The sequence below is a fragment of the Salmo salar genome, chromosome 16 (genome assembly GCF_965601325.2).
Source record: "Salmo salar chromosome 16, fSalSal1, whole genome shotgun sequence".
Lineage (NCBI taxonomy): Eukaryota > Metazoa > Chordata > Actinopteri > Salmoniformes > Salmonidae > Salmo > Salmo salar.
In genome coordinates, this window is record NC_138306.1 from 17,660,867 (window position 1) to 17,686,206 (window position 25,340).

General features: G+C 45.8%; 1 protein-coding gene across 1 annotated transcript in view; it reads right to left on the reverse strand.

Annotated features, from left to right (window-relative positions):
* Positions 1-25,340, reverse strand: part of LOC106573283 (neural-cadherin) — an 81,464-nt gene that overhangs the window by 17,422 nt on the left and 38,702 nt on the right. The window contains exons 7-18 of the mRNA XM_082963247.1: positions 18,176-18,318; positions 16,551-16,723; positions 13,684-13,852; positions 12,964-13,134; positions 12,414-12,586; positions 10,688-10,855; positions 10,119-10,368; positions 9,601-9,728; positions 8,969-9,155; positions 4,979-5,122; positions 2,837-3,120; positions 761-2,369 (exon numbers count right to left, since the gene is read on the reverse strand). Coding sequence (XP_082819373.1) covers positions 761-2,369; positions 2,837-3,120; positions 4,979-5,122; positions 8,969-9,155; positions 9,601-9,728; positions 10,119-10,368; positions 10,688-10,855; positions 12,414-12,586; positions 12,964-13,134; positions 13,684-13,852; positions 16,551-16,723; positions 18,176-18,318 — 3,599 coding nt within the window. The remainder of the gene's footprint in view (positions 1-760; positions 2,370-2,836; positions 3,121-4,978; positions 5,123-8,968; positions 9,156-9,600; positions 9,729-10,118; positions 10,369-10,687; positions 10,856-12,413; positions 12,587-12,963; positions 13,135-13,683; positions 13,853-16,550; positions 16,724-18,175; positions 18,319-25,340) is intronic.

The following is a 25,340-nucleotide window of genomic DNA, read 5'->3' on the forward strand; positions in this document are numbered from 1 at the left end:
GACACTCCTACTCTCAGACCTCAGACACTCCTACTCTCAGACCTCAGACACTCCTACTCTCAGACACTCCTTCTCTCAGACACTCCTAGACACTCCTACTCTCAGACAATCCTTCTCTCAGACACTCCTAGACACTCCTACTCTCAGACACTCCTTCTCTCAGACACTCCTACTCGCAGACACTCCTACTCTCAGATACTCCTTCTCTCAGACACTCCTAGACACTCCTACTCTCAGACACTCCTAGACACTCTTACTCTCAGACACTCCTACTCTCAGACCTCAGACACTCCTACTCTCAGACACTCCTTCTCTCGGACACTCCTAGACACTCCTACTCTCAGACACTCCTACTCCTAGACACTCCTAGACACCCCTACTCTCAGACACTCCTAGACACTCCTACTCCTAGACACTCCTACTCTCAGACACTCCTACTCTCAGGCACTCCTACTCTCAGGCACTCCTACTCTCAGGCACTCCTACTCTCAGACACGCCCACACACTTCTACTCCTAGACACTCCTTCTCTCAGACACTCCTACTCTCAGACACTCCTACTCTCAGACACTCCTACTCCTAGACACTCCTACTCCTAGACACTCCTACTCCCAGACACTCCTACTCCCAGACACACCTACTCTCAGACACTCCAAACCTCAGACACTCCTACTCTCAGACACTCCTACTCTTAGGCATCTCATGAATACCAAAAGTTGACTGAAAGTTGTCTGACACTTGTCTTAAAGTGAGGAACTCACCCCTCCGGCTGTGGACGTAAATCTCCTTCTCTCCCTCCTGGTGGGCGTTGTCGTTCTGGTCGCCCACGGTGACGGTGAGTGTGTTGGTGACCGTCATTGGCGGACGACCGCTGTCTGTCATGACCACAGGCAGGAAGAACTCCCTCTGCCGCTCGCGGTCGAAGCGGTGCAGTGCTGTAAGCGTTGCCGTGCCGTCGCCATGGTCTTGCAGGTGGAAGTCAGTGGCGTAGAGGCGAGGGAGGGAGAGGGAGAAGGGAGGCCCGTTCTCAGGGGAGTCCCGGTCGATAACATGGAGCAGGGTGGAGGTTTGGTTGAGCCACACCACCTGTGGAGCAGGGCTGTTCTCCCAGAGGACAGGGTTATAGGTCACCTCCAGCTCTGGCCCATTGTCATTTACATCCAGCAGGCTCAGCTGGACCGTGGTGCTACCCGTCAAGGCTGGACTACCCCGGTCTGTCGCTAGGACAACCAGCTGGTACTCTGCCACGATTTCTCTGTCCAGCGGCCGGGTCACGGTCATGACGCCGTTTCCGTCCACTGTAAAATGACCATACGGGTCTGACTCTGGGGAGATGCTATAGATTATTTCCCCATTCAGGTCAGAGTCTGAGTCGCTGGCCATCACCTGGGTGATGCTGGTTCCCACTGCAACATCCTCTGGCAGAGGGGCAAGGGAGTAGGAGGTGGGGGCGAACAGTGGGGCATGGTCATTCTCGTCCACCACCTGGATGATGCAGTGGATGAGGCTGGAGAAGTCGGAGTCCTCCACACGAATGGTGAGGTTGAATTGTTGCTCGCCGGGCCTCTCGTAATCCAGCCTCTTCCTCAGCCTCAGAGTTCCAGACTGCTCTGCTTTGTGGCTCACCATGTAGAACCTCTCCCCCTGGTCCCCTGCCACCACACTGAAGCCCAGCAGGCCGTGAGGCCCTGAGTCTGGGTCCACAGCGTCCAGCTTCAGCACGGTTGAGTCTGGAGGGCTGCTCTCAGACACACGAGCCCCGCACCACTCGTCTTTGAACCGGGGGGTATGGTCGTTCAGGTCTGTGATGATGATAGTGGCGGTAGCCGTGCCCATCCTACCCTCTCCATCCTTGGCTTCAACCACCAGTTGGTGCCGCTCTGCCACCTCCCTGTCCAACCCACCGGTTGCCACTGAGATGGTGCCTGTACTGGCGTCAACGGTGAAGAAGTCGGCGTCGCCCGCGTCATGCGCGTTCTCCAGGATACGGTAGGAGAGGATGGCGTTCTGACCCACCGCCGTGTCATCAAGGTCCGTCGCCGTCATCTCCATGACAAAGGTACCTGGGGGCGAGTTCTCGGCCACGTTGCCGTGACAGCTGTCGGGCACGCAGACGAAGGAAGGTGCGTTGTCATTGATGTCCCACACGTTGATGATTACGTCAGTGAAGCCGGTGAGCCCCTCCCCTTCCTCGTCTGTGGCCAGGACCACAAAGCGCCACACTGCCCGCTCCTCGCGGTCCAGTGTCTTCTGGGCGTACATTTTCCCTGTGATCTCGTCGATCACAAACTTAGACTGCGATCCCTGACCATGAAGAGAGTAGCGCACGGCGACTTGGTCTGCATCCTTGTCTGGGTCTGTGGCAGTCACCTGGAAAGACACACAAAACTCATCAACATGTGTGTGTGTGTGTGTGTGTGTGTGTGTGTGTGCCTGTCTTTATAAGCATAAATCCCATCAATCTATCTTCTCAGCCATTGGTTATGAAGTAGAAAGTAGACTAGTTATACAGAAGCATACATACAGAAGCATGGATTTGATATTTATGCTTGATAAAGATTATTCTGGGTACCTGACTGTTTGTGCATTCAAAATGAACCCCTGCCTTGTCAAACAACAAAACTATGTCTTGACTCAAGCAGAAACAGACAGGCACTCAGGCTAGAGACAGAAATATCTTGTAGAGTGATATCCATTGTAGTCAGCTACATCTAGCACATGTACAGTATTACATACAGAAGCATACATTTACATTGGTTGTGTGAGCCTCGGTACCTGACTGCACAAGCTGAAACAGACTGGCACCCAGGTTAGAGAAAGAACTCTGAGACACACACCTGAAGCACAAAGACCGGCGAGCCGTCTAGCTCCTCGGTCACTGAGCCGTAGTACTCATTCATAGAGAAGACTGGAGCCTCGTCGTTCTTGTTGACCACGTTGACCACCACAGCAGCATAGTCCTCCCACTTCCCGTCCGATGCCAGCACCAGCAGCTTGTACCTCTTCTGCAGCTCGTAGTCCAGAGGCTGGGCGATGAAGATGGTTCCCACTTCAGGCTCCATGTCAAACACCCCTCCGGTGTTGCCCGATGTGATCTGGTAACGCAGCTTGGCGTTGGCACCTGTGGTGGGACCAGGGAGTGAAGAAATTGACATTCTGGAGGGTGACGTTCTAGATGCTGTTCTTAGAGTTAGGGCAAGTCTGAAATTACACCCTATTCCCTGCATAGTGCTCTAAAGTGCACTATATAGGAAATAGGGTGCCATTTTGGACAAAAATAAGTAAGTAGCTTTGGCAAGAGCCTATCTCCTTTTTCTGTAGCGTGAGGCAGCTTGATGTACTGTACAAGTACACCCCCTGGACAGGACGCTAGTCTAATTCAGGGCCTTTTTGGACATACCTCATTGTTAGCTAGCATTATGTGCCAGACTGTTCCTGCATTCAACAAGTTGCTGTTATTGTTACCTTGTTTAACAAGACAATGACAGACTGTGATAGGACTCCATTCCTGTGTAAGGTACACCTGCCAAATTGAACCCCTGTTTATGTCACCTTGAGGGTTTGAGAAATGGACCAATGAGGAAGTAGATATCTGAACTTCTCTGCTGTGTCTCCATGGACACCATCCAGTGGGTTTACGTTACCCAGATAAATTAATCCCCTGTATGTTTCATGGCTCCCCTTTCAATCAGTCTGTTGTGTTAAAGCCCAATGTAAATGCTAGTCTAATCTCTGCTATTAACACAAATCAGCAGACAAAGCACTCCCTCTGGGCTCTCCAATAAGCTTATACTGCAGTCGAGCCCTTGTGTGGATTTTTTAAACAAGACAGATTGGGCTTAGGCTCCCGAGCAGAACTGCTAACTTTCAATGTTGGGGGCTGGTGTTTTCTGGTTGTTCATCATGGCTTGGTTGAGGCTAGTGCTACATACACTACAAGCTAAGCCTCACCAACCCGCTTGCGATAAATACTTGATTAACAAGCCAAAACATGGCCGATAAAGGGATATTACGCCGAGTGTTGCTGCTGTATCAGGGATGAGCTGGTTTATCACACCAAATCCCACCCACCTACTGTGTAGGAGTGTGTCTGTCTTTTTAGAACATGTGGTGTTGCATTACTTGACGATTAAATTGCTGCGTCCTAATGTAGCACAGGGTGGCTCAACTCATCTCGTCTCAGCATGATTTAATCAGAACTGAATCCAGATGTTGCACTTGTGGTGAGTCATTTTGTAATGGGTGCGTGCTGGTGGCAGGGAAGTCAGGCGCAGGAGAACGAACTTGGTATAAACGGAGTCATTTATTAAGTGCTAACAAAACTCCGAAAACCAAAATAATAAAAGCGGGTACAAAACCCGTCGCGCACCAGAACATAACTTGCACATCACATACAAACAAACAATCTCCGACAAGGACATGACGGGAAACAGAGGGTTAAATACACAACATGTAATTGATGAGATTGCAACCAGGTGTGATGTAAGACAAGACAAAACCAATGGAAAATTAAAAATGGATCAGCGATGGCTAGAAGGTTGGTGACGTCGACCGCCGAACACCGCCCGAACAAGGAGAGGGACCGACTTCGGTGGAAGTCGTGACAAATTTTTGAACATTTGTAACCCTTCACTGCCCTCACTGTCTCAAAAACTAGACAATTTACTAGAGTCTGGGGTTGGGGAAAATGTAATTATTTGATTGACAGTCACCCCTGATCAAGGTGTAGTGTCACACCAAGGACAGTTTTGGCCAGGCACAAAATGTGAAAAACAGACTTTTCCCCTCGGGTTTCAAAAGTCCCCATGAAATGTTAAACCTGTGCCAGGTTACCTTCCTCACTGCCCCAGTGCCATAACCTGCTTTCCCTAGAAAATATAAATGTTATCAATGTGTAACACTGCCATGAGTGCCAATGTGTCATCCCTGGTTTTATCCTCTCTCTTTCTTCCCCTGCCATCTGATCCTTCCTTCCATACCTTCATCTTCGTCATTAGCACCGACGGTGACAACAGCCAGGCCGACATCTGCGTCCTCGTCAATGCCGACTTCATAGAGACGCTGAGCAAAGACGGGTTTGTTATCGTTCACGTCGCTGATGAAAACCCGCACATATGCTGTGTCTGCAAGAAGAATGACAAGAGGAAGGAGATTAAACGCCATGGAGCTACAACTCGGTATGTCATCCTCCGCTCTCTCTCTCCTCTCATCCTAACACTTCTCTTTCCATCCAATCCGACTTTACATCAGAGGATGTCGGCAGTCACAGTGTGAGCCAACTACACTTTTGAAGGGGAGAGAAGCACTTAACCCAATGTAATGTGCCTCACTTGACAAGGAAATCAGAAATAGTGTTATTCTCGATTAGGTGTTTGAAATGACAGAAATTATTCCACCATGGTTTTAGCCGGGTTACATTTTGGCAGCAAACAACAGTGATTAGGTAGACCTTCTCAGGAACTGACTTTTCTAAAAGAAAACAGATGAAGAACCTATCCACCTTTCCTCTGGGATGATAAAATATTTATGAGTCGACAAGTGTTTCCGTCTCTGTCTGTCTGGGTCCATTTTCAGACCTTTATTTTTTAACTCAAACATGATTATCTTTTTCTAAAAAGGTTGGTGACATTTTTGTCGTAAGTGGTATGTTTAGAAGGTCATGTAACATGGCCATGTATACAAATGTGCTTCTATTTTCACCACATCTCTCTGCTTTTCTCTGCACGCTCTCCCTTCCTCCCTCCCTCTCTGTCTCTCCCTGGCCCTATCCCCATCTACCCCCCCCCCCTCTCTTTCTTTTTCCTCCCTCTCCCAACAGACAGGTAGTATTTGCTAAGGAGATGAGCCCTTCTGCTGGTGCAGATATGTGGCAGAAGACAACGCCAACACAGCGCTAAGGCTCATTGGAAATGCTAAGCAGCCCCCTCACATCCCCCGGAGAGGAGGCTTTGCTGTTCCAAACCATCACCCTTACCTCTAATACCTTCTCCATAAACATTTGTTAAAAAACCCTCATTCGTAACGCAAAGCTTCCTATTACATCACCTGTGATACCGAAACAGAGTTAATTCTGCCATCATGAAGGACCAAGCCAAACACAAAATTCAGATTTCTGAACAGCAAACTGCGAAATTAGATGTTTTTGTAAAATTATGTACCACAACCCTCAGAGAGTTTCTCTACAAGGAAGAGACAAGAGGCTGTCTGGTAACGCTGTTAGAATGAATGAAATGAAAGATTCTCTTTTCATATGCCCTCGCAGGAGGCAAATGAATAGAATGCTATAGGCATTTATTGTCTATGTAAAACAATGTGCACGCTGTATGAATTCCTTTTGTACTTTGTTTCAGATGAGCACATTGGGTTTAACAGCCCTAGCTATACACATATACACATCACAGTACTTAATGTTTTATTTTTTGGCTGCGGATCCAACTTTTCTGACCTATTTTTCTCCGGACTAAAGATCCCGACGCTTCTTACGCATGTGTTTATGCTCTACTTTACGCACAGTCTCTGTTCTACTTGTAAAACTAAAAAACAGGCTACTCTGGCGAATGGTGCTCGTTTAATCAAGTTAGATCAAAGCTGAATCAATGTCTGCACAATCACATAATGATAGTATTCTACATAACAGAACTGAATATAATAGCATAGTACACTGCTCAAAAAAATAAAGGGAACACTAAAATAACACATCCTAGATCTGAATGAATGAAATAATCTTATTAAATACTTTTTTCTTTACATAGTTGAATGTGCTGACAACAAAATCAATCCAATTTAACAACCCATGGAGGTCTGGATTTGGAATTTCACTCAAAATTAAAGTGGAAAACCACACAGGCTGATTCAACTTTTATGTAATGTCCTTAAAACAAGTCAAAATGAGGCTCAGTAGTGTGTGTGGCCTCCACGTGCCTGTATGACCTCCCTACAATGCCTGGGCATGCTTCTGATGAGGTGGCGGATGGTCTCCTGAGGGATCTCCTCCCAGACCTGGACTAAAGCATCCGCCAACTCCTGGACAGTCTGTGGTGCAACGTGGTGTTGGTGGATGGAGCGAGACATGATGTCCCAGATGTGCTCAATTGGATTCAGGTCTGGGGAACGGGCGGGCCAGTCCATAGCATCAATGCCTTCCTCTTGCAGGAACTGCTGACACACTCCAACCACATGAGGTCTAGCATTGTCTTGCATTAGGGGGAACCCAGGGCCAACCGCACCAGCATATGGTCTCACAAGGGGTCTGAGGATCTCATCTCGGTACCTAATGGCAGTCAGGCTGCCTCTGGTCAGCACATGGAGGGCTGTGCGGCCCCCCAAAGAAATGCCACCCCACACCATGACTGACCCACCGCCAAACCGGTCATGCTGGAGGATGTTGCAGGCAGCAGAACGTTCTCCACGGCGTCTCCAGACTCTGTCACGTCTGTCACATGTGCTCAGTGTGAACCTGCTTTCATCTGTGAAGAGCACAGGGCGCCAGTGGCGAATTTGCCAATCTTGGTGTTCTCTGGCAAATGCCAAAAGTCCTGCACGGTGTTGGGCTGTAAGCACAACCCCCACCTGTGGACGTCAGGCCCTCATACCACCCTCATGGAGTCTGTTTCTGACCGTTTGAGCAGACACATGCACATTTGTGGCCTGCTGGAGGTCATTTTGCAGGGCTCTGGCAGTGCTTCTCCTGCTCCTCCTTGCACAAAGGCGGAGGTAGCGGTCCTGCTGCTGGGTTGTTGCCCTCCTACGGCCTCCTCCACGTCTCCTGATGTACTGGCCTGTCTCCTGGTAGCGCCTCCATGCTCTGGACACTACGCTGACAGACACAGCAAACCTTCTTGCCACAGCTCGCATTGATGTGCCATCCTGGATGAGCTGCACTACCTGAGGCACTTGTGTGGGTTGTAGACTCCGTCTCATGCTACCACTAGAGTGAAAGCACCGCCAGCATTCAAAAGTGACCAAAACATCAGCCAGGAAGCATAGGAACTGTGAAGTGGTCTGTGGTCACCACCTGCAGAACCACTCCTTTATTGGGGGTGTCTTGCTAATTGCCTATAATTTCCACCTGTTGTCTATTCCATTTGCACAACAGCATGTGAAATGTATTGTCAATCAGTGTTGCTTCCTAAGTGGATAGTTTGATTTCACAGAAGTGTGATTGACTTGGAGTTACATTGTGTTGTTTAAGTGTTCCCTTTATTTTTTTGAGCAGTGTATAACATTACTGTACGACAAAAACACCTCTCATGTGGCCAAAACTCAACAGGCAAAATACACAGGTAGGCCACTAGGCAAAATACACAGGAATGCTATGCTACTTTGTTAACACCATCTGCTCTAAAATCCGCTCACTGCACATCATTTAAAACAACGCTGTAGGCTACTTCCAAACAACACAGTGTAACTCAAGAAGCTCTAAATACATATCCTCATGAACCTGAGATCAAATGGTTCATATGCAGACGCTGCATGGACGTTTCACCGGGAAAACTTGAATTAAAATCATTCAAGATTGACAGTGAGAAATGTGAAGGGAAGGAGACCACACAAATTTGTGTGGAAAATAGAGGTAAAGAAACACGTGTAGAATGTGATATGCGTATAAGCTTCAGGTCCGAGAAAAGTCGGCTCCGCAGCCACTGCCTTTTTTGTTTTTACAGGACTGCAGTAGTCAAATCAGGGTCATATTTATAAGATGCCAAACATCACTGCAAACATCACTGCAAATGAGAAAAAACCTCACTGCAAATCGTAAAAAACATCACTGCAAATCGTAAAAAACATCACTGCAAATCGGAAAAACATCACTGCAAATCGGAAAAAACCTCACTGCAAATCGGAAAAAACCTCACTGCAAATCGGAAAACCATCACTGCAAATCGGAAAAACATCACTGCAAATCGGAAAAACATCACTGCAAACCTTTTTGCTATGTTGTACCCTAATATATACAACCCAGCCCTCACCAAAGTTGGGCTGTTTGTTCCTCCCGGGCCGTGCTGACTCCATGCCGTCTTCAGACTGCACCTCCAGTAGGTAGGATCCCTGTGCCTCGCGGTCAAACACCGCCTCTGTATAGATGGAGCCCAGCTCTGGATCCACACGAAACAGACGGTGGTCCCCACTACTGTCACTCAGGAGGGAGTAGGTGATCTATAGGACAGGGACAGAGTACAGTTAATTACGGTATCCATATTAGGAGATTTCTGACTTCTGTACGGCATCCATGTTAGAAAGTCAACACATTACATAAATTGTACAACTTCCTAATATGGATGCCGTACATGATCCTTCTATCATATCCATGTGGTCACCATAACAGATGGAATCACCAACGATAAACGGTGCTGTAGTTATCCTGAGTGCGGGGGAGTAATTGTTCTATGTATGAGTCACATGACTGTTCATAGAGACTCTAGTCACTGCAACACTATCATTGTAGTGTTGCATACCTTCACAGTTGTACGGTCAAAGCCCCACAGGCAGAATAACACATAATCCCAACCACTTGACCACCACAACTATGTGATGCTAAGTTATGGATGGGTCAATGGATATTTTGTTGTGTTATGTTAGATGTTGTGGATGTGCCACTAACCTGTCCGTTGAGACCTAGGTCCTTGTCGTGAGCAGACACCTGGAGGACCATGGTCCCCACCTTGGCACCCTCAGTCACTGATGCCTCATAGATGGAGGAGGTGAAGAAGGGAACATTGTCGTTCACGTCTGAGGGCCAACATATGAGAAATCATTATTTGAACATGTTTTTCTGCCCCTGTAATCAAAACTGTTATGAGACTATTTCAAGATTTTAAAAAAAAGGTTCAGTATGGAGTTTTTTCACTGACTTTGTGCTATTGGATTTATAAAATTTCAGCTTTCAAAGAATACTATATATAAAGCTGAGAAGAAAAAAAAGATGAGTCATGGATCAATGTCCATTGAAGACAATAGCGAATGCTTACAGTTCACCCAGGGGGCGGCTCTAACTTCCTCTTAAGTCAAATGTTCACTAAGTCTCCCACTGACATCCATGCAAAAACTTTGACATAAGTAGAAGTTAGGATTTGCCCCCTTGTGATGGGGTGTTTGCAGGGTGTCTGAGCTGAGACCTACCTGTGACGTTGACATAGATTGTGGTGAATGCAGCCAGTGGTACTGCCGCCACGTTCTGAGCCCGCACCCTCAGGGAGAAACTGGGTGTGGTCTCATAGTCCAGCGGCTCCGACACCAGGATGGAGGCAGAGCCGTCCTCGCGGTTGGGCGACAGGTAGAACCGCACAGGCATGTTAGTCTCCGGGACCACGCCCTCCTCCAGGTTATAAGTCACCCTGGGGTCGCCTAGCAACGAGGTCGCTTTGATCGTCTGATGTAAATGGAGAGCAAACAATATTTTTGCGAGGGAATTACGACAAAAACATTCAACGGGATTTTCTGTATAATATTACATTTATTCAGTTGTTGAGTAAATTAATTAGCAAATTACAGCAGGTTAGTCAAGTCAATTAGTGCTCCTTGACTAAATCTGAGCCTGCAACTTAACAATTCATAAAAAAATTTCCAACAACTTCAGTAACATGTGTGCAGCCAGCAAACCGAATGGTCAAAACAAAGACACCCCGAAAGTCCATAATGGGATAGGCTTCCCATGCCACCCAGGCTGGTAGCCGGACTGTTCCACGCACCACAATGGAAGTGTCCCTGGCTGTGTTCTCGGGGATGACCACGCTGTAGCTGTCCTTTTCCCACTGCGGGGGCTGGTTCTTCACGTTGGTAATGGTGACAGACAGCTCCACAGATGTGCTGCGATTCCCCCCGTCCGTGGCAACTACTTCCCGTGTGATGTAGGACCTCTGCCATCAAAACAATAGCGAGAGAATAAGATCTGGTTACTGCTAACCCTAAGCCTAACCTTAACCCCTACACCCTCCCCCCATCCCCCGTTACCTTAACCATTTTAAATGTCAACCTCAATGGGGTAGGGACATCCCAAGGTTAGTCCCGGATAGCAAAGACCAATACGATTCTGTCTAATATGGTTCATTTAAGCCTGATATAGTTCAGTAAGTTAATGACACTGTATTTTATACAGCTCTATCACCCTGCACTGATGATTTCTACTGGGATTGAGCAAGAGGCTGGTTGAATGGCTGATTAACCAACTTGTGATAATGGCTCATTGACTGGCTGGTTGACTAACTGGTTGACTGACCTGTGATTTGGGCTGGTTGACTGACTGGTTGACTGACCTGTGATTTGGGCTGGTTGACTAACTGGTTGACTGACCTGTGATTTGGGCTGGTTGACTGACTGGTTGACTGACCTGTGATATGGGCAGGCTGACTGTCTGGTTAATTGACCTGTGAAATGGGCTGGTTGACTGGGTGGTTGACTGACTTAATGACTGACCTGTGAGATGGGCTGATTGACTGACTGAAAATTACAAGATGTTATAATGCTGTTATTGCATCAAATGGTTGTTTTATGCAACAGAATAAGGGGTTGTTAGAACGCTCATCTGTGTGTGTTCTACTGAGGATGGGCCTCTAGAAGATTTACGATGTCTTTGGGTGATACCGCATTCCAGAGCATGAGTTAATGTTTCTGTTCTATAAGTTACCAGGGAGAGATGACTCCAGGGACAGACCCGGGTCTCTACACAATGACATACTGTCTGCTGTGAGTTATAAGTATCTTTCATACAAATCTTAACCTTGTGACCCATTCCATGCATCTGTTGTGTGTCATGTAGACTGAAGGAGGATGGACTTTGCTATAAAATGCTGTGGCTCAAACCAGCTGGTTGAGTTGTCAGTGATCACCTCCAGGGGAGGTTACCGACCAGCTGGTTGAGTTCTTAATAATCACCTCCAGGGGTGATTACCGACCAGCTGGTTGAGTTCTCAGTGATCACCTCCAGGGGTGATTACCGACCAGCTGGTTGAGTTCTCAGTGATCACCTCCAGGGGAGGTTACCGACCAGCTGGTTGAGTTCTTAATAATCACCTCCAGGGGTGATTACCGACCAGCTGGTTGAGTTCTCAGTGATCACCTCCAGGGGTGATTACCGACCAGCTGGTTGAGTTCTCAGTGATCACCTCCAGGGGAGGTTACCGACCAGCTGGTTGAGTTCTTAGTGATCATCTCCAGGGGAGGTTACCGACCAGCTGGTTGAGTTCTTAATAATCACCTCCAGGGGTGATTACCGACCAGCTGGTTGAGTTCTCAGTGATCACCTCCAGGGGTGATTACCAACCAGCTGGTTGAGTTCTCAGTGATCACCTCCAGGGGTGATTACCGACCAGCTCCATTACTGCACTAATTAAATAATAAAGTTTGATGGTTTTGAAGAAATCTAAAAGTCTCTCCTTTTGATTACAATAATTCCACCACACTGGTTACGTGACAGACCTGTGATATGGGCTGGTTGACGTACACCCAGCCGGTAACAGGGTTGACCCTCAGGTACTCAGGCTGCTCCTGGGACATGGAGTAGGTGACGACGGCGTTGGTGCCAAAGTCATCATCGTGCGCCGCCACACGCAAGAAACTGGTGCCGATCATGGTGTCCTCTCTCAGAAAGTCTGTGAGAGACAATATAGACCAAACAATATGCTCCTCACTCTGGAGCAAGGTAGCGGTCTGTCACAACTTTGGCGAACAGTCCAGACTGAATCAACAGACCACAAATCAATTGTTTACATGCTTATGTATGTTTATGTATGTTTACATCTTTACGTATGGCAATACATGTAAACACAATGGATTACGATGACAACTTTAACCAGATAATTAAGTAAAGAGTTACTATGCATAACGCATAGTACATAAAACCTTTTCTAAGAGCTTTGGTTAATAATCTATATCATGATAACGAATGGTCAGTTTGCCATCAATCATATGTATTAGTATTATATTATACTTTTATCATATGTATTATAATGTATACTACGACACTCACACTCGTAGCGCAGGTTCTCAAACTTGGGGCTGTTGTCATTCTGGTCTTGGATGAGGACGTTGAGCTGACAGATCCCTATGAGAGGCTCGTCAGCCCAGTCTGTAGCCGTCACCGTGATGGAGTACTCTCTCTGACGCTCCCGGTCGAACCGCCGCGCCGTCACGATCACACCTGACACAGAGGTCAGACGCCTAAGGTCATGACTAGGGCCCCTGAGTTTTTCATGAGGTAACTATGTGACCATGAAATCGAGGAAAAGCTCTGGGCCCTAGTTTTGTTCTATAATTTTGTTTCCTGAGTTTTGTCCTGAGTGGTCAGGAAAAAGTCAAGAACTTAGTCACACCTCGTTAATAGGATAGCTGTATTTGTCATGACATTATTGATGAACATATTGTTATATTTATCCTGGATCCATTTATGATTAAAACAGTACATTGTTATACTGCAAAACATGATCGATAGGTCGATAAATCAAAGTTAAGTATGAGGTGTAATACTTCATTTCAATTGTACAGGTATGTAAAGGGCATTTATCTGACAATACCATTTAAAAATATATATTATTAAGATTATCAAGACTGCATGGGAATTGTTAAACCTGTTACACATTTACCCCTGGTCTTAAATCCTTATTGTTTCCATGCTACAAATCCTGCTTGGTTATGGCTAATTCAACAAGTACCACCACAGCTAACTGGGATCCTTGCCCTCTGTACCTACCTGTGTCAGGGTGGACTCTGAAGGCAGGCATGGCTCTGTCTCTGTGCATCAGGCCATACTTGACCTTCCCATTGGCCCCCTCGTCTGCATCTACCGCGTGCACCTGCAGCACGAAGGTCCCTGTGGGCTGGTTCTCCAACACAGACGCCTGCTCCCTGTACTGCTGACACTGAGAGAGGGACGGAAAATAAGGTGTGGGAGAGAGAGGGAGAGAGAGACAGAAAGATAACGAAAAAAAGAAAGGGCAGATGGGGTGGGTTCAGACTGAATCCAGAAATGAGGTTAGAAAATACTCATTGTACTCTATGTAGACATTTGTACAGTACACGTGATAGGACTGAAAATAGAGCAAGGCCATTCCTTTCTTTGAAGGTCCACCACCGCGTCAAACCACAACTCAACATTGCACCACCCACCCTGTCTTTCCCTGGTATCATGTCTACCTTATCCCTTGATGAGTCTGCCCCAGAGACAGAGAGTCTCCAGTGACTCACTAGAGCTCTGTTTAATTAATACACATACAAGTAAAATACTGTTTGTGGAGAGAGAGAGAGAGAGAGAGAGAGAGAGAGAGAGAGAGAGAGAGAGAGAGAGAGAGAGAGAGAGAGAGATCACAATATGCCCAACAGGAAACTATACATATTAGCAATATGAATATCAAAGTACAAAAAATACACTATATATGCAAAAGTATGTGGACCCTTCAAATTAGTGGATTTGACTATTTCAGCCACACTTGTTGGTGACACGTGTATAGAATTGAGCACACAGCCATGCAATCTCCATAGACAAACATTGACAGTAGAATGACCTTAATGAAGAGCTCAGAGACTTTCAGCATGGTACCTAGGATGCCACCTTTCCAACAAGTCAGTTCATCAAATTTCTGCCCTGCTAGAGCTGCCGCGGTCAACTGTAAGTGCTGTTATTGTGAAGTGGAAACATCTAGGCCACACAAGATCACAGAACGGGACGACTGAGTGCTGAAACGCGTAGCGTGTAACAGGCTGACTACACCGCTCGCGTTGCATGCACGAGCGTTGCAAAATAAATTTCGAAATCTATATTATTCAATTATTGCACCCACACTGCTCACACCCGCCAACGAGCGTCTGCGTTGCCAAGGGCTAAACTAGAAGTCAGTTCTATTTGTGACGCAGATCGCGCTGCAAGTCCTGCCTCTCCCATCTCCTCATTGGTTTATAGAAGCAGGTACCCTCGTGCCATCTCCTCATTGGTTATACCCACGTGGGTGACTGAAAGACAAACGAGGTCAGTGGCGATAATGCACCTAATTTAAAAGTTTAAGTTGCCCATTGCAATATAAAGTCAAGAGAAGAAAAAGTCTAGAAGGAGAAGAGATGGCTAGAAACGATTCAGTTGACCATTTTATGTGTGGATTAATTGTCGGAGTAGAGGACCTTGTGCATTTCAGGTAAAATAACAACTCAATGTTTATATCCCAGGACAAATTAGCTAGCAACAGCAAGCTAGCTAAATAGGACACATTAGCTAGCAAGTGCAAGCTAGCTGGCTAAATTGCCATAAATGTAATTAATGTAATTGTTTCAGTTTGTTTTGATATTTTAACCTGCGTGTCATGATCGCGCTTGGTGTGGGGGGACAAAATAAATGTATGCACGATGGCGCACGATGGCACACGCACGCAGCTGGTTTGGGTTCTGTGTAAAGCTCGCCGCCATTGGACTGGAGTGATGAAACACGCTGATGGACAAATCTGGGTTTGGTGGATGCCAGGAGAACGCCACCTGCCCCAATGCATAGTGCCAACTGTAAAGTTTGGTGGAGGAGGTACAATGGTCTGGGGCTGTTTTTTATGGTTCAGGCTAGGTCCCTTAGTTCCAGTGAAGTGAAATATTAAAGCTACAGGATACAATGACATTCTAGAAGATTCACGACAATGCCCCCGTGCCAAAGCGAGGTCCATACAGAAATGGTTTGTCGAGATCAGTGTGGAAGAACTTGACTGGCCTGCACAGAGCCTTGACCTCAACCCCATCGAACACCTTTGGGATGAATTGGAACACCGACTGCGAGCCAGGCCTAATTGCCTAACATCAGTGCCTGACCATACTAATGCTCTTGTGGCTGAATGGAAGCAAGTCCCTGCAGCAATGTTCCAGCATCTAGTGGAAAGCCTTCCCAGAAGAGTGGAGGCTGTTATAGCAGCAAAGGGGGGACCAACTCCATATTAATGCCCATGATTTTGTAATGAGATGTTTGACGATGTTTGGTCATGTAGTGTATCACCTCGACACCTTCCAGCCATCCACTGGACCTCATGACTTTACGGACTTTAAGAAGACTTCTCAGACCAAGTATACGTCATTCCTAATTAAGGAGGACGTTAGTTAGCCAGGTATAGTATATCATGATGATACGTCACTTTTTTCATCAATTCATTAAAATCCCAGTCTTCAAATAGCATGTGCACTAATCAGAGCTCTGGGGGAAACATAAGGGGGATACTGTAGAGAGACAGGGGAAGTAGGAGAGAGAGCAAAAGAGAGAGAGAGAGAGTTGGAAGGTCAGACAGACAGACAGACAGACAGACAGACAGACAGACAGACAGACAGACAGACAGACAGACAGACAGACAGACAGACAGACAGACAGACAGACAGACAGACAGACAGACAGACAGACAGACAGACAGACAGACAGACAGACAGACAGACAGACAGACAGACAGACAGACAGACAGACAGACAGACAGACAGACAGACAGCGCAAGACATTGACAGAGAAGACTACCTAGAAGACAATTTTAACACTACTTTCCTGTATACAGTCCAATGTACTACTGTGTGTATAAAGGGCCATCATCCACAATACTTTTCCCTCACCTTCTCAAAGATGGGTTTGTTGTTATTGACATCATCAACACCCACGATGACCCGGGCCGTTGCAGAGAGTGGGTGTGGCCCTCCGGAAGCGTTGTCGTCCGTAGCCGTCACATTGAGGACATACTCCAGGCCCTGGAGCTTGGGAGGGGGGGTGGAGCGCAGCCGGATCAACCCTAAAAAGATGAGACCAGAGGACCATTACAACCTTAGCAAGGGACCACTATCTACGGTTGAAGACATTAAAACGTTACTTTTTCAAAATGCCTTTGCTGCAGCCAGTTACATTGTTAATGTGACTTACCATGTCGCAGGGTGACGCCAAGCACCAAGTTCGTTAGCAATTATCTAACTATAACCCATGTAATTAAATACATCTCTTAAATATGCCCCTGATGGTGCAGTTACATTACAGTATTTTATTGCAGTTTAGTACAGATTCATTTGTTTATGTCCCCAACTGTACTGTCACCCAGCTCAGCTGAGAAGAGGTTCCCATTCCCATGTGAAGGTGACAAGGGCTATAAGTTAACCAGGGTACATACATGCACGTTAGATGTACTTGTTTTCTCCTTGTCTCGCCTTTGCATAACAAGGAGGAAAAAAAGGATCAACGAAAGGAGAACAGCATCTGAGTCAACTGTTCTCTCTGTAAATACCGACATCAATGGGTTCAGGATGAGCTACGTGTGATCTGGGGGAAAGTAATTGATGTGAAAGAGAGAGAGCGTGCACAGGGACTTTTTCCTCTTGTTGTATCACTCATCTCTCACTGCTCCTCCTGATTAAAGACAACAAGCAGGGTTCTGAGTTCTTTCACTCTTCTACCTGCAATTCTACCCATTTTGCCATGACTTATGCCATGTTCATATGATATTTGAATTAGAATGACTAACAAAATCAATGGTTTAGATGGTTTAGATAGCTGGCTAGACTAACTACCAATCTGAACATTGTTAACTGACATGGATAATTGAGTGACTGTCAGTGACTGACATAACAAGAGAAAAACTGCTGATGCACAACCAAATTTCCAAATTGCACCTGGTGTATTCCACTATTCTAACTCTCTATAGTAAGTTGAGACCCCAACTGCGTTCCTAAAATGTAAAAAAATATATAAAATAAAAACGTTTCCCTAGCGACCGCTTATGTTGCTTATCCCTGGGGCCGGCTCAGCGTTTGCCTTATCTTTAAGATGCGAGGGAGGACGGATGAGAGGGGAAAATAGACTCAAGATGGAGGCTGGGAGTGTAGAAGCTGTAGATTGTGAGCTATGATGGAAAAACTAATGTGAAATTGAATTGAAAGGGTTGGTTGACAAATGTCACCCTGTCAGACAAATGTCCTGCTGGTTACGGATCAGAGGGTAAATAAAAAAAGATAAATTGCACAGCCACAAAATACAGAGTACACAGGCCAGAACTATTTTCTATATGAGAGAATAAACTATGTTAGGGGAACAAAAGAAAAGCCCTGGATATACAGTAATGTAGTTCTTTGTATTTATGACTTCAATAACAAACAGTCAGCGCATCTTTTGAAATTGTTGCTTTTTCATAAACCTTTGGTGTCAATTAGTATTGACATATCATAAATGAAGTACAAAGCATTCCACAAAGGGTCACCTTTCTGGCTGTCAATGACAAAGTTGCCCTCCTCGTTGCCAGCTGTAAATGAGTACACTATTCCATCACCGTCCGGGTCCTTAGCCAGTACCGTGGCAACTAGTGTGTTGGGGCCAGCGTCCTCGGAGACAAAGGTCCGATAGCTGGGAGGAATAGGAGAAAATCATTATGTGTACACAGACATTAACACAGACACACACGTATATAAAGATGTTTGTGTGTAGACACGCATGTGCACGCACACACACACACACACTGTGTGTGACTGTATCAATCACATAGTCCAAGCAGCAGCAGACTGATTATGGTTATGAGCCTGGCTTTGCCTGCCACTTTGATTTAACTACTCTGAGCCGGCCTGGTCAAAGACAAATGCTCATGTCTGCTGGGATGTTGAGCTCATTGAACAAATGGGCCTTCACATAGCCAGCCCACTCTGTGCCATTTGATCAAGTGCCTTTTAAAATGTCAACAGTGATTTGCTTGCTGTGTGGTGCTGGGCACTGGGATACTCAGCCAGGAACAAGAGAGTAATAGACTGGTCGAGTGGGATGATGGGGTAGAAAGGCTTGTTCAATTTGATGGGAGAGGATTGAAAGCTGGAGAGAGAGGGGAAGGGAGAAAGACAGTGGGGGGGGGGGGGTTGGTGGGCAAGACATGCTGGAGGAGGAGTGGGAAATGACACGGTCAATGACATGTAGAAGAAAGACGGGGATAGAGAGACAGAACGAGAGAGAGCGAGAGAGAGGGAGAGAGAGAAATGATAGACTCGTCAGCAGAATACAGCTGTGTACGTGTGGTTTACAGAAGAACGCTGATGGGTGATTCATCTCCGCCAGTTGTGGCAGTCGCCGTGGCAACATGACTGGCCTGTAATCTGTCACCCGGCTCAAAAGGTTCTTCACGCGCCTCCAGACGGGACCACTCAGGCATCTCTCCACTGAGTATCACTCATGCTATCCTCAATGTATCTCTTCCTCTCGCACACTGATCTAAGTAACCGAGACGAGGCCACACAGAACGTATCTTGTCTGTCTGCCTGTCTGTATGTCTGCATGCATGTCCGTCTGTTCCCTGAGGTAACACCTGGAAATGACAGGGCCTCTTAGATGTGCTGGCGCTCTATTGAAAGTCTCTGTCACATGACTGGCAGTAAAAGGCCTGAGTCACTCAGAGGAATGAACGCAGCCAGCCCACGTGAACATTTTCAAAACTGTCCCCCACCTTCCCCTCAGCTTTCCAAATAGTCCACACCCTCTATACATTTTTTATTCATTTTGATAGATATCTGTATGGTGTTACACCATAGAGCAAAGCTTAATTGTCGTTCTGCCCCTGAGCAAGGCAGTTAACCCACTGTTCCCCGGGCGCAGAAGATGTGGATGTCGAGTAAGGCAGCCCTCCGCACCTCTCTGAATCAGAGGGGTTAAATGCGGAAGACACATTTCAGTTGAATGCATTCAGTTGTACAACTGACTAGGTATCCCCCTTTCCCATTCCCTTAATTGGGAAGGGTGTAATCTGTGTGATGTTTTTTTTATATACAGTGCATTCGGAAAGTATTTAGACCCCTTGACTTCTTCCACATGTTGTTACGTTACAGCCTTATTCTAAAATTGATTAAATTGTTTTTTTCCCTCATCAATCTACACATAGGGCAGCTCAGAACAGCTGAAGATGGATTTTAAAGAACTGAATGGGTCACTACTTAACACCAACAAACGCCCCATAATATCTGGCCCTTTGCCCTCCCTAAATCGTGGCATTGAATAGTTCAGCAGACTTTTATCCCTCCATAACTGGCTATGAGACTATTGCAGCAATGTGGGTGTAACATTTATTGACAATGTTGATACCTTCTGGAAACAAAGCTCGTTTTATAAGGAGGATGGTATCCACCCAAATCATTTGACTTCCTGGATTCTTTCACAGCATTATAAGGCTGCGTTGAGACAATGACTTATCAATGACCCAGCTCAGTTAATCCTTACCATTATGTCCCTGAGTTGTCATAATGCTTCAGCAAATGTACATTATCCCAGGGGCGTTGGAAGACACAATGTAAGTAACCTAATTTAAGTTCTTCTAACTGCCCCGAATGTCTCTGCGGATTCTACAGCTATTGTATGCAGTAATCATATGCCTATGAACCAGAGTTATACTGTTAGCACTGAGGTGGTGTGCCCTAGCAGGAAGAAACAAGGTTCATGAAATCAATAATTTGCTAGTAACAGATGACATTCATATTCTGACAATGTCTGAAACTCACTTAGATAATACCTTCGATGATACAGTGGTAGCAGTACATGGTTATAAGACCTACTGAAAAGACAGAAATGCCAAAAGTGGAGGTGTGGCTGTTTATATTCGGAACCACATTCCTGTAAAGCTTAGAGAGGATCTAATGTTAAATACTGTTGAAATAATATGGCTACAGGTTCATTATGCTTCACCCGAAGCCCATTCGGGTGGAAAGGTGCTATAGACCACCAAGTGCTAACAGTCCGTATCTGGATAACATGTGTGAAATGCTTGATAATTAATGATTTAAATATTATTGGCTTTCATCAGGCTGCCCCCTCAAGAGAAAGCTTCAAACTGTATCTAGTGCCTGCAACCTGGTTCAGGTTATCAAAGTTCCAAAGGCTGGGCCTAATGTAGTGTAAAAGAGGTCATACGAGAAGTTTTGTAGCGATTCCTATGTTGTTGATGTAAATAATATTTGTTGGTCCATGGTGTGTAATGAGGAGCAACTAGACGGAATTGAAAAATGGTATGGTTTAGAGGGATGAGGCAAAAGAAATGGCAAATAGGTCTCTTGGCTCTACAACCGATTGGCAAACGCACTGCAAATTGAGAAATAATGTCACTAAACTGAATAAAAAGAAGAAACTACACTATGAGGCGAAGATAAATTACATAAAGAATGATAGTAAAAAGATTTGGAGCACCTAAATGAAATTTTGGTCAAAAAGGCAAACTCAGCTCCATCATTCATTGAATCAGATGGCTCATTCATCACAAAACCCACTGATATTGCCAACTACTTTAATGATTTTTTCATTGGCAAGATTAGCAAACTTAGGCATGACATGCCAGCAATGCCAGCAACAAACACTGACACTACACATCCAAGTATGTCTGACCAAATTGTGAAAGACAAGCGCTGTGATTCTGTAAAGTAAGTGTGGAACAGGTGAAAAAAACTATTGTTGTCTATCAACAATGGCAAGCCACCGGGGTCTGACAACTTGGATGGAAAATTACTGAGGATAATAGCAGATGATATTGCCACTACTATTTGCCATATCTTCAATTTAAGCCTACTAGAAAGTGTGTGCCTTCAGCCCTGAAGGGAAGCAAAAGTCATTCCCCTGCCTAGGATAGTAAAGCCCCCTTTACTGGCTCAAATAGCCAACCAATCAGCCTGTTACCAACAGACAACAGACTTTCAGCACGCTTATAGGGAAGGACATTCAACAAGCACAGCACTTACAGAAATTACTGTTGATTGGCTGAGAGAAATTGATGATAAAAAGATTGTGGGGGCTGTTTTGTTAGATTTCAGTGTGGGTTTTGACATTATTGAACATAGTCTGTTGCTGGCAAAACGTAGGTGTTATGGCTTTCCATCCTCTGCTATATTGTGGATAAAGAGTTACCTGTCTAACAGAACATAGAGAGTGTTCTTTAATGGAAGCCGCTTCAACAAAATCCAGGTAGAATCAGGAATTCTCCAGGGCAGCTGTCTAGGCCCCTTACTTTTTTCAATCTTTACTAACGACATGCCACTGGCTTTGTATGCGGATGGCACCATATGTATGCGGATGACTAAACACTATACACGCCAGCTACCACAGTGACTGAAATGACTGCTACACTTAACAAAGAGCTGCAGTTAGTTTCAGAATAGGTGGAAAGGAATAAGTTAATCCTAAATATTTGAAAAACTAAAAGCATTGTTTTTGGGACAAATCATTCACTGAACCCTAAACCGCAACAAAATGTAATGAATAATGTGGTAATTGAACAAGTTGAGGTGAATAAATTGCTTGGAGTAACCGTGGATTTTAAACTCATACAACAGTTTAAACAACAGTAGCTAGGATGGGGAGAAGTCTGTCCATAATAAAGCGCTGCTCTGCATTCTTAACACAATATCATCAAGGCAGGTCCTACAGGCCATAGTTTTGTCGCACCCAGATTACTGTTCAATCAGGGCAGCACAGCTGACCCTTGGATGTACCCAGAGTGCTAACATTAATAATATGCATGTCAATCTCTCATGGCTCAAAGTGGAGGAGAGATTGACTTCATCACTACTTGTATTTGTGAGAGATATTGACATGTTAAATGCACCTTGGCAGCAGCTAATGGGGATCCATAACAAATACAAATACAAATACATATACCCTATAATGAGAAAAATATTACTAATAATAAAATACAAATAAAAAAATATAACATTTAAGTATTCAGGCCCTTTACTCAGTACTCTGTTGAAGCACCTTTGGCAGTGATTACAGCTGCAAGTCTTCTTGGGTATGACGCTACAAGTTTGGCACAACTGTATTTGGGGAGTTTCTCCCATCCTTCTCTGCATATCCTCTCAAGGTCTGTCAGATTGGATGGGGAGCGTCGCTGCACAGCTATTTTCAGGTCTCTCCAGAGATGTTCGATCGGGTTCAAGTCCGGGCTCTGGCTGGGCCACACAAGGGCATTCAGAGACTTGTCCCGAGGCCACTCCTGTGTGGTCTTGGCTGTGTGCTTAGGGTCGTTGTCCTGTTGGAAGGTGAACCTTCACCCCAGTCTGAGGTCCTAAGTGCTCTGGAACTGGTTTTCATCAAGGATCTTCTGTACTTTGCTCAATTCATCTTTCCCTCGATCCTTACTAGTCTCCCAGTCCCTGCCTCTGAAAAACATCTCCATAGCATAATTCTGCCACCAACATGCTTCACCGTAGGGATGGTGCCAGGTTTCCTCCAGACGTGACGATTGGCATTCAGGCCAAAGAGTTCAATCTTGGTTTCATCAGACCAGAGAATCTTGTTTCTCATGGTCTGAGAGTCCTTTAGGTGCCTTGGCAAACTCCAAGCGGGCTGTCATGTGCCTTTTACTGAGAAGTGGATTCTGTCTGGCCACTCTACCATAAAGGCCTGATTGGTGGAGTGCTGCAGAGATGCTTGTCCTTCTAGAAGATTCTCCCATCTCCACAGAGGAACTCTGGAACTCTGTCAGAGTGACCCCGATTAATCAGTTTGGACGGGCGGCCAGCTCTAGGAAGAGTCTTGATGGTTAAACGTATTCCATTTAAGAATGATGGAGGCCATTGTGTTCTTGGGGACCATCAATGCTGCAGACATTTTTTGGTACCTTTCCCCAGATATTTTCCTCGACACAATCCTGTCTCAGAGCTCTATGGACAATTCCTTCGACCTCATGGCTTGGTTTTTGATCTGACATCAAATCAAATTGAATGTGTCACATGCACCGAATACAACAGGTGTAGACTTTACCGCTTACTTACAAGCCCTTAACCAACAATGCAGGTTTAAGAAAAAAGAGTTAAGAAAAGATTTACTAAATAAATTTAAGTAAAATAAATTACACAGGGGGTACCGGTACCGAGTCAATATTTGTGTGTACAGGTTAGTCGAGGTAATTTGTACATGTAGGTACGGGTAAAGTGACTATGCATAGATAATAAACAGCGAGTAGCAGCAGTGTGAAAACAAAGGGGTGGATAGGGGTCAATGCAAATAGTCCGGGTGGCCATTTGATTAATTGTTCAGCAGTCTTATGGCTTGGGGGGTAGAAGCTGTTTAGGAGTCATTTGGACACAGACTTGGCACTCCGGTACCACTTGCCGTGTGACTGGTGACTGGAGGCTTTGACAATTTTTTGGGCCTAGTATATAGGTCCTGGATGGCAGTAAACTTGGCCCCAGTGATGTACTGGGACGTACGCACTACCCTCTGTAGCACCTTACAGTCAGATGCCGAGCAGTTGCCATACCAGGTGGTGATGCAACCGGTCAGGATGCTCTCGATGGTGCAGCTGTAGAACGTTTTGAGTATCTGGGGACCCATGCCAAATCTTATCTTGGAGTGTTTGGACAATGATAGTTTGTTGGTGATGTGGACACCAAGGAACTTGAACCTCTTGACCCGCTCCACTACAGATCCGTCGATGTCAATGGGGGCCTGTTCAGTCCTCCTTTTCCTGTAGTCAACAATCATCTCCTTTGTCTTGCTCACGTTGAGGGAGAGGTTGTGGTCCTGGCACCACACTGCCAGGTCTCTGACCTCCTCCCTATAGGCTGTCTCATTGTTGTCTGTGATTAGGCCAACCACCATTGTGTCATCAGCAAACTTAATGATGTTGTTGGAGTTGTGCTTGGCCACGCAGTCGTGGATGAACAGGGGGTACAGGAGGGTACAAAGCAGCTTGGCAGATGTGTCATTGCCTACCCTTACCACCTGGGGTTGGCCCGTCAGGAAGTCCAGGATCCAGTTGCAGAGGGAAGTGTTTAGTCCCAGGGTTCTTAGCTTCGTTGTGAGCTTTGTGGGCACCATGGTGTTGAACGCTGAGCTGTAGTCAATGAAGAGCATTCTCACATAGGTGTTCCTTTTGTCCAGGTGGGAAAGGGCAGTGTGGAGTGTGATTGACATAGCATCATCTGTGGATCTGTTGGGGCGGTATTCGAATTGGAGTGGGTCAAGGGTTGGTGTTGATGTGAACTATGACCAGCCTTTCAAAGCACTTCATAGCTATCAACACTAGTGCTACGGGGTGGAAGTCATTTAGGCAGTGACTATGGTGGTCTGCTTGAAACATATAGGTATTACAGACTCGGTCAGGGAGAGCGTAAAAAGGTCAGTGAAGACACATGCCAGTTGGTCCTCGCATGCTCTGAGTACACGTCCTGTTTAACCTGTTGGGGATAGGGGGCAGTATTTGCACGGCTGGATAAAAAAACGAACCTGATTTAATCTGGTTACTACTCCTGCCCAGTAACTAGAATATGCATATAATTATTGGCTTTAGATAGAAAACACTCTAAAGTTTCTAAAACTGTTTGAATGGTGTCTGTGAGTATAACAGAACTCATATGGCAGGCAAAAACCTGAGAAGATTCTGTACAGGAAGTGCCCTCTCTGACCAT